General features: G+C 45.9%; 1 protein-coding gene across 1 annotated transcript; it reads right to left on the bottom strand.

Annotated features, from left to right (window-relative positions):
- Positions 1-658: 658 nt before the first annotated feature.
- Rgmb (repulsive guidance molecule BMP co-receptor b) lies at positions 659-27062 on the bottom strand. The gene is made up of 5 exons (XM_048331219.1): positions 26912-27062; positions 25903-25978; positions 22670-22944; positions 16189-16697; positions 659-2123 (listed from the first exon to the last, which is right to left on the bottom strand). Exons 2-5 carry the CDS (start codon positions 25905-25907, stop codon positions 1464-1466), a joined length of 1449 nt encoding a protein of 482 aa, XP_048187176.1. The 5' UTR covers positions 25908-25978; positions 26912-27062; the 3' UTR covers positions 659-1463.

The following is a 27062-nucleotide window of genomic DNA, read 5'->3' as shown; positions in this document are numbered from 1 at the left end:
GAACAGGATACCAAGTATAATGTCACAAAATGACAGATTTCTTTGCTCCCAGCCTGGGCCTTGGTCAGTGCCAATAGGATAGGGCAAAAGGCATGGGTGGACCAAAATTAAAGCATTATTTTGGTTTAAATCAAGCTAAAATTATGAAACGTACAAATTGCATCATCTTTTAGAACTGAACATTTACATTTAGTTGTAACAATACAAACCAACCTACTCTGAAATTAACTTTGTTACTCTTGCTTCCTTTTATTGTTAGTTCCCTTTTGCAAGGGAGTAATCTAAGGAGGGAAAAACTACTTGGGTACACAATATCCAGGGAGAATGTCGGGACTCAGCAGCACGCACAGGTAAGTGCTCACTAAGTGAGGCCAGGGAAGGTTTGCTCTCCTCAGGGCTCTACTACGTCATGATGCATAGCCAAGTGCCAAGGACCGGGAGGAAGACTAAGAAGGGACGTGCCAGGAAGAACGGAGGACTTTGTGATAAGATCTGGGCCTCCGTATCAGAGGAAGATGAACACAGTGCAGTCCTCCCTTGAGAAGGGCTTACTGGGGTGGAGACAGGGAGTGGTGCTTAAGGCCCAATTAGCCATAGAAAATAAGAATGGGCCTCCACAAATTATAGTGACACAACACAAGGCATGGATTAATAAGTGTATGATTTCACGTTTTGTTTAATGAAGAAGAGTTAAAAGAGAAAAAAGTTACAATTTAAACAAGGGCACAGAAGGAGGACAACTCTAAGAGCTCTACTGGAGTTGACAAGAAGCCTGGTATTTACCTACGACACTGTCACCGCTAGACCTTCTTATTCCTACAGAGACAGCAGTTCCAGATGTGTCAACCGGAAATACCACGTACGTCCATACAGACAACTAGAACCGCGAGGAGGAAGGCCTGCAGCGACATCCTCCTTCCATTCTCAAAGACTGACAGCTGTGGAGAGGGCTCCCAACAGGGCGCAGTGTGAGAGGACAGAGGGGTACGGACCTCCTCTGAGAGGGGAGGCCGCTCCACCAGGACGGGGCTGGTGACAGATCAGTAGCAATGGGAAGGGCCATGGGGAAGAGCCAGAATAGCTACAAACAACTGGTCACCCGCAGAGGGAATGCTGTGCACGGTGTCTTTGTATATGTAGTATACATAGTAACCAGGTACACACATAAATATTTAATATATAAAAAATAAAGTGCTTTCTAACAGGTCCCTAGGCAGGGACATTATAAAACATTTCACAAAACTGCAAAACAAAATTGATACAATCAAAGAACACTACATCCAATGTACGTGAAAACAGCCGCGCACAGTATGCCAGGACGAGCATCCCGTCATATACATGGTATATACATATATCCTCTCTCACTCAATATATTATGACAATATAGATTTTAAAACTTTGTTATAGACAAAAACAACAACCACCACAACAAAACCGAACGACACAAAACCGAAAGACAAACCCTACAAAAACACCGCAAGGACGCAGGCCAGGAGCCCCAGGAGGGCGGGCGGGCGGCGGGTGCGGGGCGCCCCGGCGCTGGGGGGGAAGATGTGCCAGCGTTCCTTGCGGGGGTGCAGCGCCTCCACGTCCTCCAGGGCGCTGTGGGCCGCGGCGGTGAAGTTGGCGTCCCCGGTGGTGAGCAGGTCGAAGACGCAGGACTGGAAGTAGATGTCCCTCACGGGCATCTTCTCGTGACACTGCGTGCTGGCCGTTTCCAGCGTGTAGCCCGGCCAGGCTTGTGCCGGGGCGGCGTGCCCCGCGGGCCCCACGATGGCCGACAGCTGGCCGTGGCCGTCGTCGATGCGCTCGCCCGCGGGGCAGCCGTTCACGCACAGCTGCAGGTCCTGGCTCTCCTCGTAGGCCATGGCCAGCTCCTCGGGCATGCGGAGGGCGAGGGTCAGGTACCGGCCCAGCTGCCTCACGAACACCGTGGTGCCGATGTAGCGCGCGTGCATCTCCACGGAGCGCCCGCTCTCCCTCTCCACGATCTGGAGGCTCCGGGCCTCGCCGTCCCCCCCACTGGTGGTGCCGTCCACGAAGGCGGCCGGCAGGTCATCCGTCACGGCCTGGTACACTTTCTGCTCCGTGCACTCGTGATGGGCTTTGAAGATGATGGTGATCTGTGGAGAAACACACGCAAGGTCAGCGGGGGGAGGAGAGGAGTGGCCGAGAGAAGCTCCGGCCTCATTCCAAACGCCCGCGCTTCGCCAGCAAATGGTGACCATCGAGTCCTATGGGGGCTGGGAATGTGGCTGGGTGGCAGAGCGCTTGCCTTGCCTGCGTGGAGCCCTGGGTTCGATTCTTCAGTAGTGCATACACAGAAAACAGTGCTGGCCTTGAGCAAAAGAAGCTTTGGGGACAGGGCCCCGGCCCTGGAGTCAAGCCCCAGGACCGGCTAAATAAGTAAAATAAAATAAAAAGTCCTATGTGTTCAGAATGATAATTTAACCTGTATCTAGGGAATGTGAATCAGCAAAACAAAAAACAGTAACAAAGTCCCTTCCTAAGGCACAGAACGGTGTTGTTGGCATGTAGTCATTTTCTTTCTTTCTTTGAGGCCGTCTAAGTTATACAGAAACCCGAGAGGAGCGGGAAGGGCTCAGGGCCGCTATCTTGCTAGAAAGCTGCTTTCTGCAAAGACTGCTCACAGCACAGGCGATAGCCAGTGACTCATCACCACAAACAGCACCCATCCCAGCAACAAAGGAGGGGTGGGGGTGGGAGTCAGCGGCAGCTCCCCACCACGTGACTCGGGAAAGATTTCTCTTAAGTCCTTAATCAAACGTTTCACATTACCCGGTAATCCCTGTGACAGGGAAGTCATTTGGCAAATACAGCTCCCGAGCATTGGCGGAGACCAAAGCCTCCAAACCCAGTGACAGCAAACGTTTCCTTCAAACAGCAGCGGGCCCGCGCGTCCTCCAGCAGCGACTCCAGCAGCTCCCCACGGGCGAGCCACGGAGGGAATGAGCAAGGCTTCCTGACAACATACACGCTTCACTCCAGCAGACCCCTCCCCACCCCCTACAACTAGATAACCAACAAACCAACCAACCCCTACAACAACCCCCCCTGAACCTTCAGACATCTTCGTCTCCAACATGGTGGTGGAAGGAAGGTAATGAGGACAGGATGCAGAAAGGCCAAGTGCTACACCTAGTAACTGAGGAAAGCAGCCTTTTCCTCCCTTCCCAACGTCATCAGGGGACTTCAGTGAAGAAGGAAGGCGAACAGATACCGGAACACCCTTCCAACTCTGGCTAGGGAACTAATCACAATAGAGCCTTGTTAGAAAAGGCCAGAAAATGCCCCCGGCCCCCAGGTCCTTTCCACCACGATCACGTTCATGTCTGTAGGCTTTCCCCCGCTCAGCCAGCATTTGCTCACAGTATTTAATTCCACATGTTCCCACTGGTGTTACTTGACTGGAATTTTCCAGCCATTTCATTTTACTTCAGCCAGTTATAGAGCCAGATCTGAACCAGCTGCACTGTAACAACTGGTTAAACTCATATCCGTTGTCTGCAGCTGCAACTGAAAGCCAGACAATGGGCTATACGAGAACGCTGGGCTTCTCCCCTCCTAATTCCTCTTAGTCACAATTTGATTCCACTACCAGCCTCCTCACATTTCCACATCACCTTAACAACTCAAAGGAGGTGAAATCGAGATTTCAGGAAATTTGCTGTGCATCCAAGCATAGAACCTTTCAGAGTGAATAGGGGTTTGAGCTAGATAGCTAATGGGACTATAAAAGAGATTTATTTGGTGGCTCTAAAATCAGTTTGACAAGTGGTTTGTTCTCTCTCTCTCTCTTTCGGCACACTGACTGGATCTGTTGAAGGTGAAAGACTAAGTCAAATAAGTTCTGCACCTTGAAAATGTTGAAGGTTAGCAACATAGATGGTAAAAATAAAGTAATGGATATTTCTTATAGTCACTATCCTCAACAATAACACACAGAAACGCTGAATAAATTCTTCTACAACAACTAACATTTTCTAGTCTAATAAGCTTCTAATTTAACCAACCTGGTATGATTTGCAAGAACCAGCACTTATTATTCATGTTAGGAAAAACAAAGACAATTTGCTTCTGTTAGGACAAAGCAGGGACATACGATTCCAAACAAGTTTCCAAAAGGACAAGCTAGATCACTATTAAGATGAGTGAAATAGTTCCATATGTCAAACCACGCCTGTGTTTTTTCATTAAGCACACTCATTCCAACTCAGGAATCCAGAGTCTTTTCAAACACCTCACGTTTCTGTCCTCTGCTATGCCTAAAACACCACACTACTGAGAGGATCACATAAATAAAGGCTTGACTGCTTCGCTAGCATCTGCACTTGTAAAACAATCTACTCGACTTCCAGATTTCGGTGCCTTTCCAATTTGCTAGGAGTGATTTTGCTCAATGGCAATAGTTCTCTCTTGGTGTTCCTTTTCTTTTGTCGTATTGGGTGAAACAATTCACAGACAAAGCATCTCTATACAATTATGTATGGAATTAACAAGCTGACGTGATGAATTGAGCCCAAAACATGAGCGAGTTTTTCTGAGAGCACCTCTGGAGTTTAAGTATGTACTGAATAAGTATCTGGATATATCATCAATTTAAAAGTAAGAAAGACTGGGTAATAGTTTCACATGACTTGAGTTTGGTAACAGAATTTCATTACTCAGAACAATTACAATACAAGCTCATAAAAAGCAAGCACTCAGCTGTGAAGAGCAAGAGATTCATTTTCAGACCAGCTTACTCCTAGAAAGTTAATTCGTTCACTCTTAAAAATTCTTACTTCAAAAACATTTAAAATTTAATTGGATACTTGGTAGGTTTAGAAATTCCAAGCATTTTCTATTTCCAAATAGCAGCCACCAGACAGCAGTATTTTTTAAAAAGACATTCAAAATTGTATTCTAAGGCTTTCATACAACATTTAAAAATTATAAACATCAGTTCTGCAGCGTACTCACCCTCATGAACTAATCCATCTGCTGTAATAACTCAATTTGGCACATCTGTTCTATGCCACACCATTTATTATTGATAGATGGCATTTCTGTGCATTTTAAAACATCGATGCCTTTTGTTAAGCCTCCCCCTCCAGCCCTTCACCCACCTTACAGAAAGTACTCTCGTTCTTCTCATTTATTTTTAATGTTTCACTCCCTGAGATCTTTGCCACCCACAAGGTCTATTAGGGGGAAAAAGAAAGCAGCTACAAATCAACCTTTCCACAGGAGAGGCAGAATCCCTTAAGGTTTGTTGTGGAACATCAAAATTAAGGGGCATCTGCTTCTCCTTTCCACCGGCAAACAAAGTACATTATGTGAAAGTAAAGTACCCCACAATGAGGAAAACTTGACCACTACCTCACCAAGAAATACAGAGGTCTCTTCCCTCGTCCCAACAGCCTTGCAAAATGCTGCACACGTTATTTATGGGGGAAGGGATTTTGAACCCAGGGCCTTGCACTTGCGCTATTTTTACTGTTTGAGCTACACCTCCAGCTCTTTTTGCTTTAGGTTCTTTTCAGAGAAGGCCCTGCATTTTTTGTCCAGTCGGGTGGACCACTATCCTACTTATGCTTAATAGCTAAGCTTACCGAAGATGCAGCACCGAAGAAGGCCTATTTGTTGAGACAGAGGTTTCATGGACATTTTCCCCTAGGTCAGCCTTGAGCTACGATCCTCCCAGCCTTGGCCTCTCCAGGTCCCTTCGCAAGTGTGAGCCACAGAACCCATTCTGCATGTTTGACAGTACAAAATTCTCCCAAGGATTTGTCCTTAATTAGCATATATATACACACTCACACACATATATGTGTGTGTGTATGTATGTATGTTGAAACATTTATCAGAGTTTAATCAGATCAGTTGGCACTGAAAGTACAAGGACTGTGGATCGGAACATCTCTTCAGTTATAATAGGACTGAAAGCTACAGTAGATACAAATTAGCTTGAAATATTGACATGCTTTTGATATTTTGCTTATGTGAAAATATTGCTTGTGAAGTTAAAATAAATTTTTATTTTATATTATTAGTTTATATATTTACTTGGTCATTTCTCTGAATATAATTACATATTCAAGAAACAGTAGATTCAGAGGGGTGCTGGTGGCTTACACCTGTAATCCTAGCTACTCAGGAGGCTGAGATCTGAGGATCGGGGTTGGACCAGTCCAGGTAAGAAAGTCCATGGGACTCTTATCTCCAATAAACCACTAGAAAAGTGGAAGTAGTATTGTGGCTCAAAGTGGTAGCTCAGGCCCAGAGCTCAACCCCCACAACAACAAACAAACAAAACGAACCCAAACTAACCCAGTAGATTCTAACCACAAGACTATTCTTGGCCCTTACACTCACAAACATAACATACAGCCTTGATAATCAGTCCTCTAAAGAGAAAAACAAAACCATTTTAACAAAAGTAAAAAAACCTACGTGAAGAAAAAAATATGCAGGCTTTACACTTCTACCTCTAACAATTAAATTCTACTTTGGGTGGTTGATTTTTCTGAAGAGTTGAGAAGTTAGTGACTAGGAAGCTCTGAAGCCCTAAAGGAAGTAGAGGCCTTAGAAGGAACTGTTCTTGTGTATCTCCCTGGTCCTCCCAGGATAAGTGGGCTGTGGATTTCAGGTAGAGTGGGGTTACTACATCCAGGCAGGGAGGCAACTCTCCTTTGGTTAAATAAAAATGAGGAAGAGTGGTTGGGAATGTGGCTTAGAGGTAGAGTGTTTGCCTAGCATGCATGAAGCCCTGGGTTCGATTCCTCAGTACCATGTGAACAGAAAAAGCTGGAAGTGACGCTGTGGCTCAAGTGGTAGAGTGCTAGCCTTGAGCAAAAAGCCAGAGACAGTGCTCAGGCCCTAAGTTCATGCCCCAGGACTGGCAAAAAAAAGAAAAATAAATGGAGAGGAGACGTCTGTCTCTCTTCCTTTTGTAGGGCAGGGAGGAAAAGAAAAAACCAACCACACACATTTATTTAGAATGACTTTCTCTCTGAATAATCCCATGCAAAACCAAGAGTTTTGTTTTTTTTACACGTACCAAATTTAACAAAACAACAAAGAATATACTGAGCTGGAAATATTTGAAGTTATTCAGATTTTTTTCTAAGCAATTAAGGAAGGCAATCTGTTAGGAAGCTGTGAATTCAATACACCAGGATAGTATTTTATAATTAGTTTTGAGACTACATAACACATATCTGACAAACAGAAAGCTTAAAGATTCATAAAGAGACCAAGATACTAAGTAATTTTACTGGAGAAAGTTTAGCCTAGACTGTTTTAGGGCTTAAATGAAATGAAGAAATCTGCTACCTTCCAAACAGATATCAACTATGTGGGTTTCTCTACCCTTAAGACCGTTTTCACCATGATCTCTTCTCAGAGCCACTTCTAGGATCCTGAAAAATGGAATGGATCATACTTAATTCTTTGGTATTGCCCTAGGTAATAAATGCATGCAGGAACAGGGGCAGCCTTGGCTGATGGAGGGGTACTTGGCAGTAAATGGAGAAGGAAGCCGCCAAACTAAAGGGGCGGGACACCCACAGCTAAAGGCTGCGAGGGTGGTCCACCGAAGCCTGGAGCTCACTGGCTGGAAAGAACACGGAGCGTGAAGAAGCTGGTCCAGGGTGACAGTCAAGCGACAGGCACACAAGCACTGACTTTCAAGGAATAATTTCTATACACTTAAAGCAAGAGGCAGGGAAACTGGTTAGAGAGCTTCTGTAATACTGAGTTGAGCGTGAGAAAAGGTCTCCAGGCTTGTGAGTCTCCGCTATTACAGAACAACTCCAAAAGGAATTCTTCCTTAGCATGTCTGGTAGGTTTAGACTTTGCGCCGTGAGGAGGCTGGAACACGTCGAAGCTCCCGGTGCTCCTACAGATGAAGGTAAGCGCGTGTGAACACTACTGTAAGTCAAGGCTGCCACAGCCTTTCAGACTAAAGGCCAGAAGTATTTCTCAATGGTGAGAGGAGCTGGAGGCAGTAACTCTCAGCATGCCAGAATCTGCCCCAGCAGGTCTTAGGTCTTGCCTTCAGGTATTCCCCCCCCCCCCCCATGGAAGTAGGGGGCAGGGACACAGATCTGGAGTTCTGTTGGGACCTTAGGCAAATGCTCTGGGACTGCATTAGGCACTGTCATTCCCCAAATGGATGAGGACTAGGGCACCAGCACCCATGTGATCACTGCTGGGCACAGGGAAGTACATGAGAGTAAAGGGGCTTGAAGGCCTTACGATCCACACAGACCCAGTCACTTCTAGATTCAATTTCTAGATTCAATTCAGGCCCCCCAGACTCCCAAAAGTGGGGTTACAGAACGGTGGAAGGAGCCAGAAACAAATGAAGCAACTACCTAACCAACCACCAAGAACAAAACAGGCTCTCTGAGAACTCAGGAATGAGGTTAGAAGCAGTGACCACGTATTTCTAAAAGCCTGCTGGCCGGAGTGCTACTCAACAATAGCCTTATGTTTGCATTTTCTCTTGGCAGAGAAAAGAAGCCATCAGAACCTCATGTGTGCATCTGCAAATGCACACACCTTGAGAGGAAAGATGGAACTCCCCTTCCCTATTCTCCACAATCACATACACAGCAGATGAGAAGTATTTAATGTTGTCATATCAATTCAATCCTCAGTGTACAAACTATGTTCCAACACGAAAGAATTCCATCAAAATTAGACAAATGTTATTTTGGCTCAAAACTCTTGCAATAACCTGCTAAGTGGAACATAAAGAACTCCCTTCTCTGAGCTGAGATGTGCAAGTGGGAGGTCCCGAGTTCTAGCTCTAGCACACACACACACACACACACACACACACACACACATACACACACACACACCCTCCACTATCCACAGAACCAGTTTCATTGGAGTTGTCTTGATCCAACCATGTGCTCACTGCAAGGTCGTCCCATTATTAGCTTGTATTTTAGATGTGTGTTAGCTCTTCTTATTACTTATCACTTACAATTTGAATAGTTTCAAAGTCCTGAGGTGACCCTGTGCATGAGAACACAGAATTTGAAGCAGTGGAAGAGCAAGTTCTACTGCAGTTAAAACAAATAAAGACAGAATGAGTAAGGTAGCAGTTTTCATTGTTCAACACTGTAGGTAACTCCTTTCACATGCCACATTCCACAGAGGCAGAAATTGTTTGGTTAGCATTAACTGAAGCCAACAAAAAAGTCCCTACCATCCAGTGTTTCCTTCTTGCCCCTTTCCCTCCAAGTGTTGACTCAAAGAAAACCTAACCAGGCAGAGAGACGCATTTGGACACGTGACAGAAAAACAAGTTCTGACTCTCAGCTGTGTATCAGACTTGGCTTCCAGCCTCTGGTTTAAAGTATGGAGGAGTGCGGATTTATTTTAAAGCAGCAAAGGCCCAGCGCACTTTCTATGGAATCCTGCCTGGCTTGGACGGACCTTTGGTTAATTTCACTTACAAATGGGGAATTCTGAAGGACTCTTCCTCCTTCCAAACCACATCTGAGAAGAAGCAGTGGTACAGTCAGGGAGATTACAAAGATGGTAAATGACTTCTCATGTGAAGTATTATTTTTTTGGTTGGGCTTCAGGGCTTGAACTCAAGGTGGGTGCCGTTCTTGGGCTCTTTGGCTCAAGGCTAGTGCTCTACAACTTTGAGGGACAGTGCCACTTCTGGTTTTCAGCTGGTTAATTGGAGATAACAGTCTCTCAGGCTTTCTTGTTCTTGAACTGCAATCCTCAGAGAATCTCAGCCTGAGTAGATCTAGATCCTAGCCTGAGTAGCTAGGATTACAAGTATAAGCCACCAGCGCCTGGCTTACCTAGTACTTTACATTTTTCATGTAAAGGAATACCTTATGTGAACAGTATAACATAAAGAATAGCGAAGGTGGTCCAATACATCCTATAACATGATCCTTCACACTTACAGGTTTATCATACAGCTAATAATATCTGTTTCTTGATTTCTCTCACCATATGTACTTGGAAATCTTTTTTACCTCTAGGTACTTTATTGAAACTATATGAAGCCAAGTAGTGTAGTTCCTGAGCCTAAGGTCTTCTAATCCAGTACAAACAAGAGCTGTACAGGAAACAGGAAAGGACAAATGAGAACACTGTGTCCGGAAATTATAGCTGAGTTATAGCTGAGTTCTATGCTTCTAAAATCCACTCTGTAATATTTCAGAATTGTTCCTAAAGTAAATAAGTTTGTAAAAGGCAAGAATATGTACTATGGTTCCATGAGGGTTCAAACGAGATGGGACCCTGAAAAATGAATTTAATTCAGACAGATGATTATCAACATAGAGACGGATGAAGGGGCTGTCTTGACTGTGTGAAGTGGAAAAAGACTATGCCAAGTCCTAGGAGTAAAAACTTGGGAAAGCAACCAATATAGAAAGAGGTATCACGTGGGCTAACTTACTACAGCTGATCTCTCTGGCCTACGCTCCCTCCTTCCTGTTTGTGACACCTTGCTAAATAATCTCTTGGAACCAGCCCACTACAAAGGCACTCAGAAACAACCGGGTACACATACAAATCCACACTTTTTCCGGACTGCTGCAAATATACGTGCTTAGACTAAAGCAGAGGCTGCAGTCACTCCATGTCTCCCTCAAAGTGGTTCCTTTAATACTTAGTGCTGCAGATCACAATATTAATCACACATTTGTCAGACACTTGATTATATATACTGACAAGGTAGTTTTCTTACTGGTTCCCAATATGCCTCAACCAACCTTATTAGCCTCACTGTAAAGAAACTATAAAGGAACACATCTCGAAAAGCAGGAATTACCTGCACAACACACAATTTCCTAAAAACAAATAAGAAATTAGGAATTTGTAAGGATTATTTACACATGTATCTGTAAGACAAGTATGTCTGGAACAAAAGCACTCTCTATATTTCTTCTCAAGGAAAAGGTCATTCCTCCCTGACCTCCATAACACCGTTACATGCAAGAACAGTAATGTCCCTACTTTACAAACGTAACTGTGCCAATGGGAGGAAGGGGCATCTTAGCCTATAAAACTAATAGGTCACATGGTCTCTGAAGAGATACTAAAAACATAATGGATTACAAAAACTTGGCTCCAAAAACTGTACTAGGCTGGAGGTCAACAGAGGACAGATTTCCAAACCTTGATTCAGAGATATGCTTAAATGACAGTTGAAAGCCTTTGCAACGCAGGCATGTCTGACTCTGATTTTGTAACCAACAGAAAATGATCCAGAACACTGATTAACAGGCTCATATACCATTGTTGAAAAAAGTACCTACATGCTAAGGGTGAATCAGAACAGAAAATGGATACAGCTCACGATCGAGGAGCCTATATAAGGGCTGATATTTCATTTCAATGGCAAACTGTTATTTAGAGCTTGAGGAAGGCATTAAACTCAAAACAATATGAAGTTTCCCTACATCACTAGTAAAAGTGTCAGGTACTTTTGAGAATGTAAGAATTTGAGATTCAGGAATTATTACAGAAATAGAAAAGATAGACAAACACTCCTGATTTGCCCATCAGGGCCTCCTACGATGCTTGTGAAAGGCATTGGGTGCTCCCCAAGGGGTTGTGGGGAGCTGGCAGAGAAAGGTAGGGGCAAGAGCATTCAAAACAGCCTACAGTGTCCACTAACTAGGCCAACAGTCATCGGGATTGGTCAAGCACAAAGAGCACACTCACTCTCCAAATGCAAGTTGCCTTAGGGAAAACTCTCCTCTCCTTCAAGGAAGAAGCACAGAAAAATACAGATCAGGAATAAGGCCTGACCCTGCTCCAATCATTCCTCCTACTTCTTCGTTTCAATGAAATTGAAGGATAGTGGAAAGGTTGTGATTACATAAAAACTAGAGCGATTAGATGATTTCAATTTTTCAATTTTATTTTCTTGTGGGGCTAGGAAAGTAACTTGGTGTTTTATTCATGTGATGCAAGTGTTGTACAATTGAGATAAATCCTGGCTCTGGTGATTTTAATATATGCTACTAGGAATTCATTTGCAAAGTACAAAATCCTTCTATAGAACGAAGAATTTGCTTCCCAGTTCCTTTATGTGATTATGGCTGACCCTTACTGAGCGCCTTTGTTTCTGCAGATTCAGACCCACAGAATAAACTCGAATTGAGTCTGGGAGGGCAGCAAAGACAATGAGGAAGAGGAGAGAAGCCACCCATGTCCACAGAGGACCTGCTTCCTGTGGGGTACATGGAGATGCAGGGATTTATTCACATGTGTCTTCTCTGAAGCCTACAGAGTGTGGGATACCTTCTTGCGCCAAACAAAAACTGCTCTTTCTCCCACTGTAGATAACTCCGCCAGATCTGAGCTTGTCCCTCTCGTTTCAACTCTCCCTCAGTTACCTGCATGCCTGCAGCTGCCTCTACAGCCCAGGTGGGGAAGATGGCCTAGAGCCCATGGATCTCAGCCAAGGTGTGTAGGCGTGCCAGAAACCCCAGCAGCCCTGGGGTGGAGAGATGAAAAACCTGCCCTGGCTTCCCCTTCACGAACACATCTACCCACGCTGGCCAACTGGTAGAGATTCTCCAGAGAGCAGGAGACAAAAACAGTGGCCCTGAAAAAGCTCGTCTGCACATCCCATGACTGCCAGGATCACAAGCCCTACCTTCCCAGGGAAGTGGGCAGAGCAGTGGACACGGTGCTGAGACAATGCCACACTGCGGGCCTATGTGCTTTAGAAAAATCAATGTTTAATCAAAATCATCGTTTATCACACGGAACAAAAAGGTTGAACCTTTGAAATATAGCTAGCTTCGTTGTCTTTCATTCTGTTGCTTGTGTGTACGTGTGCTTCTGATGAAAGGGGGATGCTTTGGGACAGGGAGCCCTCGCTACATGAAGTTTAAAACTGGCTTACTTAAGAAATCAAGCTCCCACAACTGAGATGTGTTTGTCACCAGACTCAGCAAAAATACCTTGGGTCCTGTATACTTATTGCTGAAGGCAGTGACATGATGGGTATTTAATTTTTTTCTTTTTAGTCAGTCCTGGGACTTGAACTCAGGGCCTGAGTACTGTCTTGGGCTTCTTTTCGCTCAAGGCTAAGTACTCTACCACTTGAGCCACAGCGCCACCTCTGGCTTTTTTTTTTTATGTGGCACTGAGGAATAGAAGCCGGGCTTCATGCATATTAATTAGGCAAGCACTCAACCCTTAAGCCACATTCCCAGCCCCATAAATGGGTATTTAAATAAAATACTTTCACTACTACTGCTGGCCAGCCACCACTTGGTCAGGTAAAATACTTCAGTATCTACAATGTGTCATTGGCCACATAAGGATGCTTTAATATCTACAATGTATCATATCCCTTATCCACTACTGCATATGTGAGTCCTTGTTTTCAGTAAGGTTGAGTTATGGCTAGGGGAAATGTCTTGCTTCATTCATCTCTACAGTCCCCCATCCAGTCCACAAGAACACTGATTTGTTGAAACTCCTGGGGATGGATTTAATCATTGAGAAGTGAGGGGACAGTTGAGGACTCTAGCATTACTGGGAGTGGATGGATGGAAAGTAGGAGGGCCTACTTGGAGGAAGTAGGTTGGGAGGGAGGGGCACGTGGTAGAAACAGAACCTTGTCCCTCTGCTTTCTGGCCAACATATTATGGGAAGCCTTTGCCCTGTACTTCTGTTGTCAGGATGTTCTGCCTTGCCTCTGCCTAAAGCAATTGCTTTAGTCAATCTTAGACTGAAACCTCTGAAGCTATCTTTCCCTTTTAAACTGATTCTTCCAGGTATTTGTTGCTGTGACAAACAGTCTAACAAAGGCTGGGACTCACATGAAAAAAATCCTTTCAAAATACACTTAAGGACTATAGGCACAACACGGGGGAAATTGGATCTTGTTTAGAAGTTATTTTATAAGTGCCTTTTGACTCATATGCTTTTTCTTTTTAAAATGCTTAAGTCTTTAAAATTTTCTGTTTTTTTTGGGGGGGGGAGGGTGCTGGGTAGGTAGTATACTATAGTATCTTAGGTCTTTGCTTAGTTTCACTAGCATGTGCCAAACCAGCCATCAAGAGTAGCCTTACAGATGCTTATGGGACCCTGGAGAGACTTAAGAGAAAGAAGGGAGCAGAAAACAATAATGAAACAACTATGAGAGGTCCTGAAGCCATTCAGCAATTTGCTGCTGATACAACATGGTCACCAGATGTGTCAAAATACTTTCTAATAGTGTAATTAAAGAGCCACACACTCTCATTGCCTTCTTGAATTCATGCCAATGGACCTTTTTTTTTCTCTTCCTTTCTGAAATGGCCAAAAGCTTTGCTAGTTGCCAAATAAAAGGCTAACACAAAATTGTACTTTCATTTGCTAAAATGAAATCATTTTAACTACCCTGGTGTGCATTGTTTCACTAACATTGTACAAGGTTACTGGTTATCACTCAAATATTTCCAGCACCATCAGTAAGATATACAGAATTTTCAAAAGCCAAATGACAAAAAGAAGTGGCATGTGACTTGATGGAAGGCACGGGCAATACTATTTCCAAATGCACGCAGCTCCTATTAGCCTCTGTAGTCTTAATCTGAATGTGAGTCTTCCTAGTCCTTAGTTATTCGAACAACTGCTGACAACTTTCTCATTCCCAACAGACCAGCATCTTGAATTTGCAATGACTATTCTCAGGTTTTTAGATGCCCCATGAGTCTGAAGCAACAATGGATTTTGGGCTCTGATATATCTTATACCCTTACAATGGCATATTTTTATAACATGATTTGTAGAAAATTTATAATGTGAGACAGAGTTAGGAAAATTTACTTGCTTACATATAAAAATCACTGGAAATAGAATTTGGCAAGGCAGAAGGTAAACTTGAGCTTTTATTGGGAGTTCATGTATAAACAGTTCAAAGACCCCCTAGGAGGTCTGGGACCAATGTACCTGTCATCTCTGTTCAGAGCAATGACTTCTATCTTTAGATGTGTGACATCTCTAGAAATCTCCCAGTATCTCCTGAAGTGTTATAAAATCCCTCCCTCCCACAAATTACCAAACCAAATAATATCTAAATTAATTAAAACAATATGCCATGCATTTGAAGATAAGGAAAGGTGACCTGGAATCCAAAGAATAGTCATAAAGATGTCAAAAGCTTGATCCATGTCAATTGTATTTTAATCTAAACCAATTTATACAGCTCCTCCTCTCCATCTACCCCCATTAAGATAATGATATGCTGAAGTTCCTGTCAACCATTTCTGTACATTATTAGCTTCTTTAATACATGGACTACAGACAATGGGTGGCAAGCAAGGAAGTTTGACTTAATTTTACAAGCTTTTCCCTCAGCTTCTGATTTAAACTGTTAACCAGCAGCTATGACACTGCATGAGGTGAATATATCATTGTCCTGCAACATTCAAGTCTCTAACTTCCTTTGTCATGGAGAAGTTAGTAACACCACCGCTGTGGGTTTGCTACTGGGAAGCAAATCACTGCCATTACACTCCCTTTAACTTCTCTTCTTCTTGTTCTTTTTTTTGGCCAGTCTTGGGGCTTGGACTCAGGGTCTGAGCTCTGTCCCTGGCTTCTTTCTGCTCAAGGCTAGCACTCTGACACTTGAGCCATAGCGCCACTTCTGGCTTTTTCCGTATATGTGGTGCTGAGGAATTGAAACTAGGCCTTCATGTATGTGAGGCGAGCACTCTACTAGGCCATATTCCCAGTCCCTCACTATAACTTTTAAAGCTCCAATAAAGTGTGTTTCTTGATGGGTCACTGCCTCGAGCTTGATACCTTCTTTCACCCAGATCACTCACTTTAGTTATCTGATAAAGCTGAACTTATTTCCTTACGAGTCACACGCATATGTACTCAAAAGATATCACTGCAAAAGGGACACATTTTCTTCCTCAAGTAAGCTTGATTTTTCTCCCTGAAGAACTCCATTTCAATGTTTATGTTTTATTCCCCATACTACTGACCAGTTAAATTTAGACCCATATTCTGGAACAAACTCCCTACTACCCAAGTTTTCTTTAATCTCTTACTAGCTCTGTAACTGCTTTCCAAGAAGACGTTTTCTCTAAACTAGGTCCTTTAAAGGACTTCAAAAGTTATCTGAAGAACTGAACATCTGAAAGACATGAGCAGAAAGAAAAAGGAAGCAAGTAAACTTGCCTTGTTTGTAGCAGTAGCACTGGATCCAGGAACTACGGGCACATTTGTCACTTGAACTGAAAGATAATTATTATCTATAAGTGGCCAGGCACCTTCTACTTTGCATGTTTGGAAGTGATCCTTGAAAGTTCTAAGGTGCGGATCTCCAAACAAGCCACAGAATAGGTAGTTGGGAGGGTTCTGGTCTCCTCCCCTGTGTTCTCTGGTTCCCGTGTGGCTATGGTAGTTACAAGGATCATGGGTCACTTCTGGGTTGGTAGAGGATGTGGGTCCATCCTTGGAGCAGTTCCTCTGGCTCATGAGGTCACTGATACCTAACACAGCAGAATGGTATACCAGATTGCCACGGCAGGCTTTTGAAGTTCGCTGGGTGCAACCAGCATAGGCACGCAGCGCCTTGCAAAACTCAGAGTCAAAGCCGTCAATGGCAGAGTTCAGGTGTGAAGTCAGGGACACAAAGTCTGTGGTACACTTCTGGATTCGACATTGGGCTGGCTGTTGGCAGTCACCTATGGGAAAGAAGAAAAGCCAAATGTGTAAATGCTTCAGAATTTCCTGAGCTACATGAGAAAATGACATTCTCTTCTGGGAACTGTCCATTCTATTTCATATACACCCATTTTAAAAGTCCTTCAGGAATAGGGATGTATTATCCTCCCATGTCTCTCAAATTAAGGCACTGTTAGAGAAGCAGCATGCAGTGAGTTAGTTTAATGCTTCAAAGTATAGGCTTTTGTGCACAAACCTGAGTCACCTCTACTGTTCCTAGGTTACGATTACAAGGGATAGTAAGGAAAATATTTTATAAATTTTGCTATGCTTATAGAATTCAACGAAGATTCTGCATTAATGCAAAGGTAAAGACACGAAGTTTGTTTTGATTTAAAAAACTGTGTAATCTGCGTTGGGAAGCACTGCAAGTGCATTGCACAAAACTATGATTAAAGCCTTTACATTTGGGGAAGGGGTAAAATCCTAAGTTATAGTATAGATATTAAAAAAAAATTTACTTGACTCATATGGTTACAGGATCAGAATATTAGAGGAAAAAAAATCGAAGTACTAAGTTATTCTTCCTTTTATGAGGCATGTTAGCAACAAACCACATGGTCATGATTTTCTAGTTTCTACAAAAATATCAATGCACTGTTTACAAAGAAAATGGATTCATTTGATCAAATTATGCATTATTTTTTTATTTTATTTTTTGCCAGTTCTGGGGCTTGCAGTCAGGGCCTGAGCACTGTCCCTGGCTTCTTTTTGCTCAAGGCTAGCACTCTACCGCTTGAGCCACAGCGCCACTTCTAGCCTTTTCTGTTTCTGTGTTGCTGAGGAATCGAACCCAGGACATCATTCATGCAAGGCAAGCACTCTATCACTAGGCCACATTCCCAGCCCCGATGTATTACTTTTCTTCCTACATCTCCAGTGTTGTCACCCTGGCATACTGGCTGTCAAGCAGCTTGTAAGTACACTACATTAAAAAGTATATGACATCAGTGATGACCTCCATAGTTTATTTTTTTTAAATGGTAATTAGAGATCTTTAATGCCAAAAATTAATAGATTATGTGCCAACTTTACTTCTCCTCTTAAACCAGCAATTCATATAAATTTAGTGATTCTAGCAATGCTAAGATGAAGTCATGAGACTCAAGAATAACTCCTTATATTTTGAGGAAAAACAAACCACCTCCAAATTATTTTTTTCCTGTCAGTAGCCTATCAAATAGCAATGTACAAGACACAAGGAAAAGAAATCACAAGAACTGTGAACACAGCATCACACATATCTGCCATTCAGTTTAACTACTTTGTTCCATAAAGTTGGAACAGATGTACTGACGACTTACTTTATTGTCAATCACAGATTTTACAGAAATGAGCTGTCACATATATTTGTCTTACTTGAATTCTTGTTTATTTATTTTTTTTAAACTTCAGAAGTCTCTTAATTTCTCAAGTGAGCTTAGGCCTCTCACCTGAGAAATGAAGTGGCTCTAAAATGACCTTTGTGACCTCCAGACATAAAGTGTTTTAGAATTATATTCTAGATTGGGAGAAAATTTGAGGCCAGTGGATTATGGTTTTGCTCATTGTTTTTTGAGATGGTCTCTGCACCGGGCCCAAACTGGTCTTAAACAACAGATCCTGCTGTCTCAGCCTCCCAAGAACTAGAATTAGAAGCATGGATCGCTACACCTGGCTAACACCAGTGCTTTATTTTTTAATACATAATTATCTGGATGTGGTTCATTCAAATAGTAGAATACTTGCCCAACGAGGCCTCGAGTTCAATCTCCAGCACCACGTATGTGGTACATGTTCATATGTGCATATATATGTATGTATATGCACTTCAATATTTAAACACAATAAATTTCAGAATATTATAAAAAGTTTGGACTTCATTTGGTAAAGATTTATCAAACATTAATCTCAATATTGTGTTAGAAAGACATTTTAATATTTTTAGTAGCAAACTGCTTTAAAGTTTAAAGTAAATAGCCAGCAATTGATTTCTGACTTTACTTAGAAGAAAAGTATAGAAGGGCACAAATTCTGATAACAACTCTATCATTAAAAAATTCAGGGGCTGGGGATATAGCCTAGTGGCAAGAGTGCCTGCCTCGGATACACGAGGCCCTAGGTTCCATTCCCCAGCACCACATATACAGAAAACGGCCAGAAGCAGCGCTGTGGCTCAAGTGGCAGAGTGCTAGCCTTGAGCGGGAAGAAGCCAGGGACAGTGCTCAGGCCCTGAGTCCAAGGCCCAGGACTGGCCAAAAAAAAAAAAAAAAAAAAAAAAAAAAAAATTCAAAGACTAAACAAGAAAAATTCTATAGCTTAGACTTCACATTCATTTTAACTGCAAAAAAAAAAGAGAACAGCAAAGTTATTATTTTATTATTATTATTTTTTTTCTGGCCCTGGGGCTTGAACTCTGGGGCTGGGCTCTGTCCCTGAACTTCTTTTGCTCAAGGCTAGCATTCTACCACTTGAGTTACAGCAACACTTCTGGCTTTTTCTAAAGAGTCTCAAGGACTTTCCTTTCCTTGGGGCTGGCTCCAAACTGAGATCCTCAGATCTCACCTCCTGGGCAGCTATCAGATGGTAGGCATTAGCCACCAGCACCTTGCTGCAAAATTAATTTTTAATAGTTTTGGATCTATGAATTTATAGCAATTTATAAAAATCATTTTGGAAAAGTCACAAAATCACTGTCATGTATTTGGCCTGCTTTATGCTTGCTTGGTCCAAAAAGCTCTTAATCTTTATAGGATTCCTTTCTCCATAACAGATTATGCCATTTTCAGTGAAAAGTAAAGCAAAGCAACCAACATTTACTGAAAAGCAGAATGAAACAATGACAAAAACTCCCCAAAGGCCAAAAGAAGCCATTTTATAGAGGGAAAACCCAGAGCAAACGGTGTGGAAGGCCTTTTCTTGGTGGGACTGTGCACAACTGCTATGAGGCAGCACGTGGCATCTTTCCTCAAATCTTGTTTACCTTCTACTATAGGTCATGTCCTCATTAAATTTCTGAGTAACAACAGTATTCTTGACAGCTGAACAAAAGACTATAACTTAAAGAAAATCAGATTCACAGCAAGTAGAAAACAAAAACGGGGCCAAGATCCCTCAGGAATGAACAGCTCTTAGGCTACAAATGACAGCACTTTCCGCTAAACTTGCAGGACCTATTTGTTCTTTTTATGGTCTATAAAATCTATCCTAGCATACATTTACCTATAATTATTTCAAATAGTCATAAAATACCAAAAGTAAGAACAGCATGGAAATGAGGATGGGAACTGTACAGAAAGGAGAAGGAGAATTTGGCTTCTGAGCTCCCCTTCCTTTCTTTTCCCCCCAACCCCCACTGACAAGTGTTCCCCTTTTCATAACAAGTAGGTGCTGATGTCTTAGAGACATCACATACAAGACTGAACTCTAGTTCTTTGGCTTTGGATAAGATTTCTAGCAGCCATTTGAAGCAAGAGATGACTAGAGGGAGGAGGGCTAAGCAGAGAGAAAGTGCTTCTGGGTCAGCATTTTCAGCTGCATCTCAGGCTCTGGATAATGACTAATTTGTAGCATACACCCAGAAATATCCAGGCTTCATGAATTTATAATGACAATGCACACTTTGCCTGTTAGAGGCAGTAAAGTAAGCTTCCTGTCAAAATGCCAAGACAATGCAGAGCAGAAACCATCTCAAGCATGTAGCCAAGAAGGCCACGAAGTATCTGAGTGGGCAAGTCACTCCCATACCGAATCTCTATTCAGGAACTGCAGAGGTTTGCTTAAAATAAAATTGAAAACATGCATGCATATGTAAATAAGCATTTCCCAAGGGCAGAATTCAAAAGCTGCACTGAACAAATTTTTCTGTTTGGAGGGTAGGTCATCCATCCTGGCTCTGACAGTGTTTTCATGCTAGATATTGAAAGTGCTAAAGGATTTGTGGCGCTAGAGCTTTCATTTCATCATTTTTTAATGAGTCACACATAAAGGCCTCACCATGCAAAGCCGTTTCCTTAATGCCAGGACTGCATGTGTGAATTTGCAGCACAATTACCAGTTTATAAGGAAAGAAATGAGATATGCTGAAGTTGAATGGAGTGAAGTGGCAGAGCCATATGGGGTGCTGAAGCAAATGATATGGATCCAGACATAAAACATATGCTAGTCCATCTGCAAAGAGGCCTTGCTGGGCCCTCTGCCCTGGGACACAGCCCCTGCATTTCAATAGCACCACTCTTCAAAGAGACCTCTCAAAAAGAGCCTTCTTTCTATAACCAGATTAATTGCTCCACTCCAACAAGTTGTCCACAGAAATCAAGACTCACAGACTGTGCTGAATTCAACAGTCACTGGTGTGGACACAGTGAGATACGGAGAAGAGCCTCATGTTCCAAACTGGAAAACGAAGCCGCCTTAATTTCGTAAGCCTTTAAGCAACCAACTCCTTAGGCCTTTCATGGGTGGCAAAGAAATTTTCGAGAACCACATTCTACTCTTGTCATAGGGCTATGACAATTATGGGAAACAATATCAAAGCAGCCAATGGGGGCTGCTAGCTCACAGTCCAACCCTCCGGAGCCCCTTTTCCATTTCATAAAACACACTTTGGCATTATGGAAATTTTTTTTCTTCCACAAAGAACACTTACTAATGTATCTGTTAGCACATTAATAATTATCCCAGAAACTGCATGGGGATTGAAACTATTTTCTAAGGTTACTAACAGAAAGCTTTAGCGTTCTAAAACTTATTATAGTTTTTTTTTCTTTTAAATTAGGACTTCAGTGCTTTCTGCACAGGACAGGGTTAAAATGCAGCTGTAACTTTACATCACAATGCAAAATCACACGAAGTAAATTAAGCCCTCTATTTAAATGACACCTTTTCCTCTACTATTTAAAAGGCCTTCCTGATGACTTAATAAGTTAAAAAAAAACAACCATCTCTGCAGACTTGGTGGCATCAAAGTGAAGAGCTTCCCAAATCTGGGCCTTGTAACTGCTGTCATCTATAAGCATTGTTTAAAAAGGACTGGAAGAAGAAGGAAACATCTTCTAATGCTCTGGTTTTCAAACATGGGAGATAATTCCTCTCTCAATAATGGCACTCAAGAAAAATTCCGTGTCTAGGCAAAGTCCTAAACGAAGAAGAAGAATTAGAAGAAGAAGTAGTTAGTAGTAGTAGTGCTTATTTGTTAGGAGGCTCACGGGCAGGTTTACTTCCCGAAGAAACCATCTCTCCATGCAGTGTGGAGAAGCGCCCGGCCTCCAGAAGGCGGCAGCTGTCACCTCCCTGCACGGAGCCCCCCAAAACATGCCGCTAGTCACGAAGCACAAGTTGTTGTGGGTTCCTCCCCGCACCCCCCCAAAAAAAGAGGCCGCACGCCGAATTCAAAGCAGCTCGGACAAAAGCTTTTAAAAGTTAAGTTGCAAAGTGCAAGTCACTTCGAGATTAACCTTGGGGTTTTCAAACTGGGGGGGGGGCGGGGAGTCTCCCCATCTGGTGCAGCTGCTCGGCCCGGCCGCCCCCCCCTCCCGCCCCCAACTCCGGAGCGGCCGCCGCACAAGGCTCCTTGTCTCCGCTCCGAGGCGGCGGCGGCGGCCGAAACCTGATCCCGGCCTGACTTTCGGTAAACACCGAGGCCGAGGGCAATAAAGCATCCGGAGCGCGGGTCTCGGGGGGCTGCAGCCCCCCGCCAGCTCACTCGTCGAGGGCGGCTGTGTGTGTGTGGTGGGGGGGAGGGGGAGGCGAAGGCGGGGAGAGGGGGGGAGGCAGCTGTCGTCCGCACCCCGAGCCCGGCGTCCGGCCGCGGGTCCCGCTCTCGAAGGTGCGCCGTCGGGGGTGGGGTGGGGTGGGGTGGGGGGGGGACCCGGAGGCCTGGCCCGCCGGGCGTCTCGGGGCCCGAGCTGGAGGGGAACAAAGCCCCGGGACCGGCCCCCCGCGCGCGCCGTACCTGCGTGGGGCAGCCCGAGGCTCAGCAGCAGCAGCAGCAGCAGCGGCGGCGCCGGAGGCGGTGGCGGGCCGAGCCCGGGGCGGCGGCGGCGGCGGCGCGGCTCAGCCTGGGCGGCGGCGGAGGCGGCGGCGCTGGAAGGTGCTGCTCTCAAGCCCATGCCCGTCCATGCAGGTCCCGGGGGCTCCGGCGAGGGCGGCGGCGCGGGCGCCGTGGCGGGTCCGGGCCCGTGGCTGCGGCATGGGCCGGGGGACTCGCCTCGTTTCCTCTTCTTCTTCCTTCAGGCCGAGGTCGAAGAGGGGCCGCCGCCACCGCCGCAGCGAGCGGCGCGCCGCGGGCGGAGCGAGTCGGCGGCGGCGGCCACGGGGCGCGAAGGCATCGCGGCGGGCGGGCGGGCGGGGAGACAGGGGCGGGAGAGAAGACACAAAGACCGTGAGCGAAGAAGGCGAAGAGGGCGAAGAGCAGCCCCGAGCGCACGGGCGGGCGCCCTGGCCCCGGCCGGAGTGGGCTCGGCGGGCGTGGAGCGCCGGCGGAGACCTCGCGGGAGGAGCGGCGGTCCTCAGAAGCAGCCGCGGGCAGCCCGGATTTCTCTACACGCCGGGCCCCGCGGTCAATCAATCTCAGTCCCACACTGTGGCCCCGCCCCCTCCCCGCGCCCACCAATCCGCGTCGTCCCCACCTCCGACCACACCTCTTCTCCTCTCTCCATTGGCTCTAATCCTCCACGCTTAGGTCTCGAAGCGCCTGCGCCCGTGCTGCCTCGCGCCTGCCCCCGTGCTTCCTCCCGCCTCCCGCCGCGGCCGGGCAACTCCAGTTCCGCGTCCGTCGGCTGCGGGGTGGTTTTGCGGCTCCCGGCCCGGCCTTCCTCCTTTCGCCTTTCTGCTTTCTCTCCTCCGAGGGAACTGATCTTTACCCTGCCCTACAATCAAACGGATCACGTTCCGCTTCCCCAGGATGGTTTGCTAGGTTCTCCAGCCTCCGGGAAGAAGCTGGTGCTTTTTTTTTTTTCTGAGCTCGGGGCAGCAGGTTCCCCGCCCCCCCCCCCCCCCCCCCGTCTCAGCCAATCACCAACGACACCCGCGGCCGAGCGCCAGCCGATCCCGGAGGAATCCGCTGGCGACCGCCCGAGGAGAAGCCGCGAGTGGGGTCGGAGAGCGGGCCAACTTCAGCGCGCTCGGCCACGGTGTAGTTAGATTGGCGAGGGTGGTGAGGTTTTATGCAATGTAACTAACGATGCCACGATTTGGTGTTACGCGGTGGCTTTGCCACATCTTTCCGTCCTTGCGAGATTAATTCTGCATCGGGGCACTTCCTACTTTGAATAAAAAATTTCCCCCCCCATGAGAGGAAAACCCTCCCAAGTATTCTCCAGGCAGAATGGCTCTATGAAGTGGAGATAAGGGAAGCAGTTGTGAGGTTGATGACAGGCTCCAATTTGTTATCAGTAAGTGTGAAGTGGTATCTCCTCTCAGAAATGGCCCCACGTCTGGGAAACATGGCTTACTTGCCTGGCCTCTGCCCTGCCCCAAACTGCTCGGGACGGCCGTTTGAAAATCCACTTAACTGCATCCAAATTATAGTTTGCGCTCCTTTACCCGCTACATTACGCAGGATCTCTAATTAGGAATTTCGCATCAACCACAGACACATTAACATTCCAGGTTACAATGTGCTAATCAATGGACCACGATAATTGGGGGCAAACCTTAGATTTCACCGGCTTACTCATTAGACACATTGTGAATTGTTCAAACCACTAGGTCCCTAATGAAGGATACCCATGTGCTTTTACTGTAAGTTTTCATTACTTATTACATACTATGATGACTCAACTGGCAAACACACCTTTCACTACACACGATATAATCCAAGCCCTGTATCTATCTTTAATATGCTTAATAATAGCTTCAGAGTTGCCCCGAGAAATGTCTTTTGGTGGGGGTAGAGGTACGCTATATCTTACATATAATCCTGAGGACTAAATACTGTTAGAGCAAAAATTACTCGCTTGAACTTACTACATATAACCTATGAAATAAAGTATACAAAATGCTCGTAAATGTCTTTTTAAACAGTAACAACGTAATTCACTTTTTGAAAGCGTTTAGCTCACCAACACTAACGGTAAGCTGCAGGATTTTCCCTCTTAAACCAAGATTTAATACTGTCCTATAAAAGGAACTCCATTTCATGAGCAGTACTTCTATACGTATAACCAACGTGAAAGATCAGTAGATTAAATTTCGTTTGGGTCTTTCTATGGGTGACTTTGCTCTTCTCCACTACTCCATTCTTTTCCTTACACGAGTGGCGTAGATTTTTCTTATCGCTAGAGGGCCACCTCGAGTTACTTCAAATGCTGGTGTCATGAAACAAGAACTGAAGAGTCCCAGGAAAAACTTCCATCTCTGCTAAGGTGCTTTATTGCTCCTCTGTTGTAAAATTTGACAAGCTCAAGATTTATAGGCCTCACAACTCACTTTTTATTGCTGCATAAGTGTTCAGCCTCTGTAAGAAAATGCTAATTTTCCCAATTAAACCGCAAGGTGGTTCCTATGTTCAAGACATTAGGTGGGTTGACACACTTGCGAGCAAATCAGGACCGTTGGCCAGATCAAGAATGACTTGGAAATCAAGAGCGTGCTGAATGAACACCCTAGCCGTCCCACCGGCTCGCGTGCTTCAAACTTAAGGAAGATTTTGGAGTCTACAAAGAAAAATCTGGGGGACACAAACATAAAGGTGATGACTTAGAAAAGTTTTACATTTTAATTGGAAAGAATCACGAGGTGGCTGGCAACTTGAATCACTCAACAGAGTCAGCCTGGCTGTGGCCCCTTGTATTCGTCCTTCCGTCCTCTTTGTTGTCCGGAAGGAAAGAGCAGAGCAGGGCAGTGCATTACGCGGGCCCAGAAGAGCACAGCACGGTATGAACGTGCAAGCGGATCGCATTAAAACGCATGCCAGGAACATTAATGGATTCTAAAGAAGATGCGGTTTCATTTCCTGAATGCATCCGCGCTGTCTTAACTGTTTCCCAGTGATAGCTCAGTTTCCAGAAACCTAACAGGAGGAGGACACCGAAGCCAGGAACCAGACCTGGGGGTGCAATGTGTGCAATCCATTCTGGAGGAAGGGCTCCCCCCGCCGCTCCCCAGTCCACCGTGGACCGAAGCGAGGGCCGAAACAGCCCCGAGCCCCGCAGCCCGGCGGCCCAGCTCGTGGGATGTACTTACATCATGCTTAACCCTTCCGCTCCTGGAAGGGGCTCAGCGGGATCGGGGGGCCCCCGAGCTCCGGAACACGCAGGACCTGGGTGGAAGAGCAGAGCCCCCGAGCTCGGCCTGAGCGTCGGGAGTCGGGAGGGCGCGCAGGCCCGGCGCTCATCCCCCGCCCCCCCGCCCCCCGCTCGCACCCCGGGCGCGGGCTCCCCGCGGGCTCTGGGCGGCAGGTGCAGGGGGCGTTGGGGAGCCGCCGGCCAGCTCGCGGAGGGGCGGGGGGGGGGGGAAGGCGCTTCCTGCCCGTTTATCTCAGGAAACCAGCGCCGTCCTCCCTTCGAAACAAAATTAACCTCTCATTAGCCAGCCACTCGCTCCCAAGAAGGCCTTAAAAGCTTGGCCAGCGCCCTAATGTCGTTAGGCTGCGCGGCCCGGCGAAAGGCAGCCTCCGCGGTGACTAACACCAACCCTAGGGGTTCGGGGTCCCCCCCCCCGCACTCCCCCAGGGCCCAAACACCGACTTCTCTCCTCCCCTACAGTCTTGGAAAGTCAGGCTAAGCTATCACCGGACACCCCAACACTAACTTCACGGCCGAAGCCTCCAGAACAAGTTCCCTCTGATTTCATGGGTGCCCTTCACGTCAGCCCCCCCTCCCCGCTTTCCTCAAGGAACGGAGCTTGGGAGGAAATTCAGATCCCGGACACTGCCTGCTCCCCGGGGATCGCCAGGGGGTGCGGCCAGGTCCTGGGGAGGGGGGGCGGGTAGGTGGAGGGCAGCATCAGTCAGGATCCAGTGGGTTCCAGGCGTAGGGAATTAAATGGGGGTCCTGGCCTGCGAGTGAGGAACAGGGGCTTTCTCACCCTGTCCCCCCCCTCCCCCGCCGCCCCCAGGCTGGCAGATTTATGCCACACAGGTGGATGGAGACCCAAACAAAAAACAGTCCAGGAGCCGCGGCCTGCCGCTCGCCCCCCCTCCCCCTCCACGTCCTCCGGGCCCCCCGCAAACTCCCCAAGATCAACAACTCACCACAGGCATTCCCTTGTCTGCGGCGCGGCGCTGGCCAGCTGGGAAAATAAGCCGCGAGCCACGCGGCCCGGCCGGGCGCGGGCCGCCCCCTCGTCCAGGTGTGGGGGGCCCGGCCCCCGGGGGCCAGGGGGGCCCCGCCCGCGCGGGAGGG

Source organism: Perognathus longimembris, chromosome 22, assembly GCF_023159225.1.
Source record: "Perognathus longimembris pacificus isolate PPM17 chromosome 22, ASM2315922v1, whole genome shotgun sequence".
Lineage (NCBI taxonomy): Eukaryota > Metazoa > Chordata > Mammalia > Rodentia > Heteromyidae > Perognathus > Perognathus longimembris.
This window is presented reverse-complemented; position numbering and strand designations above follow the sequence as displayed.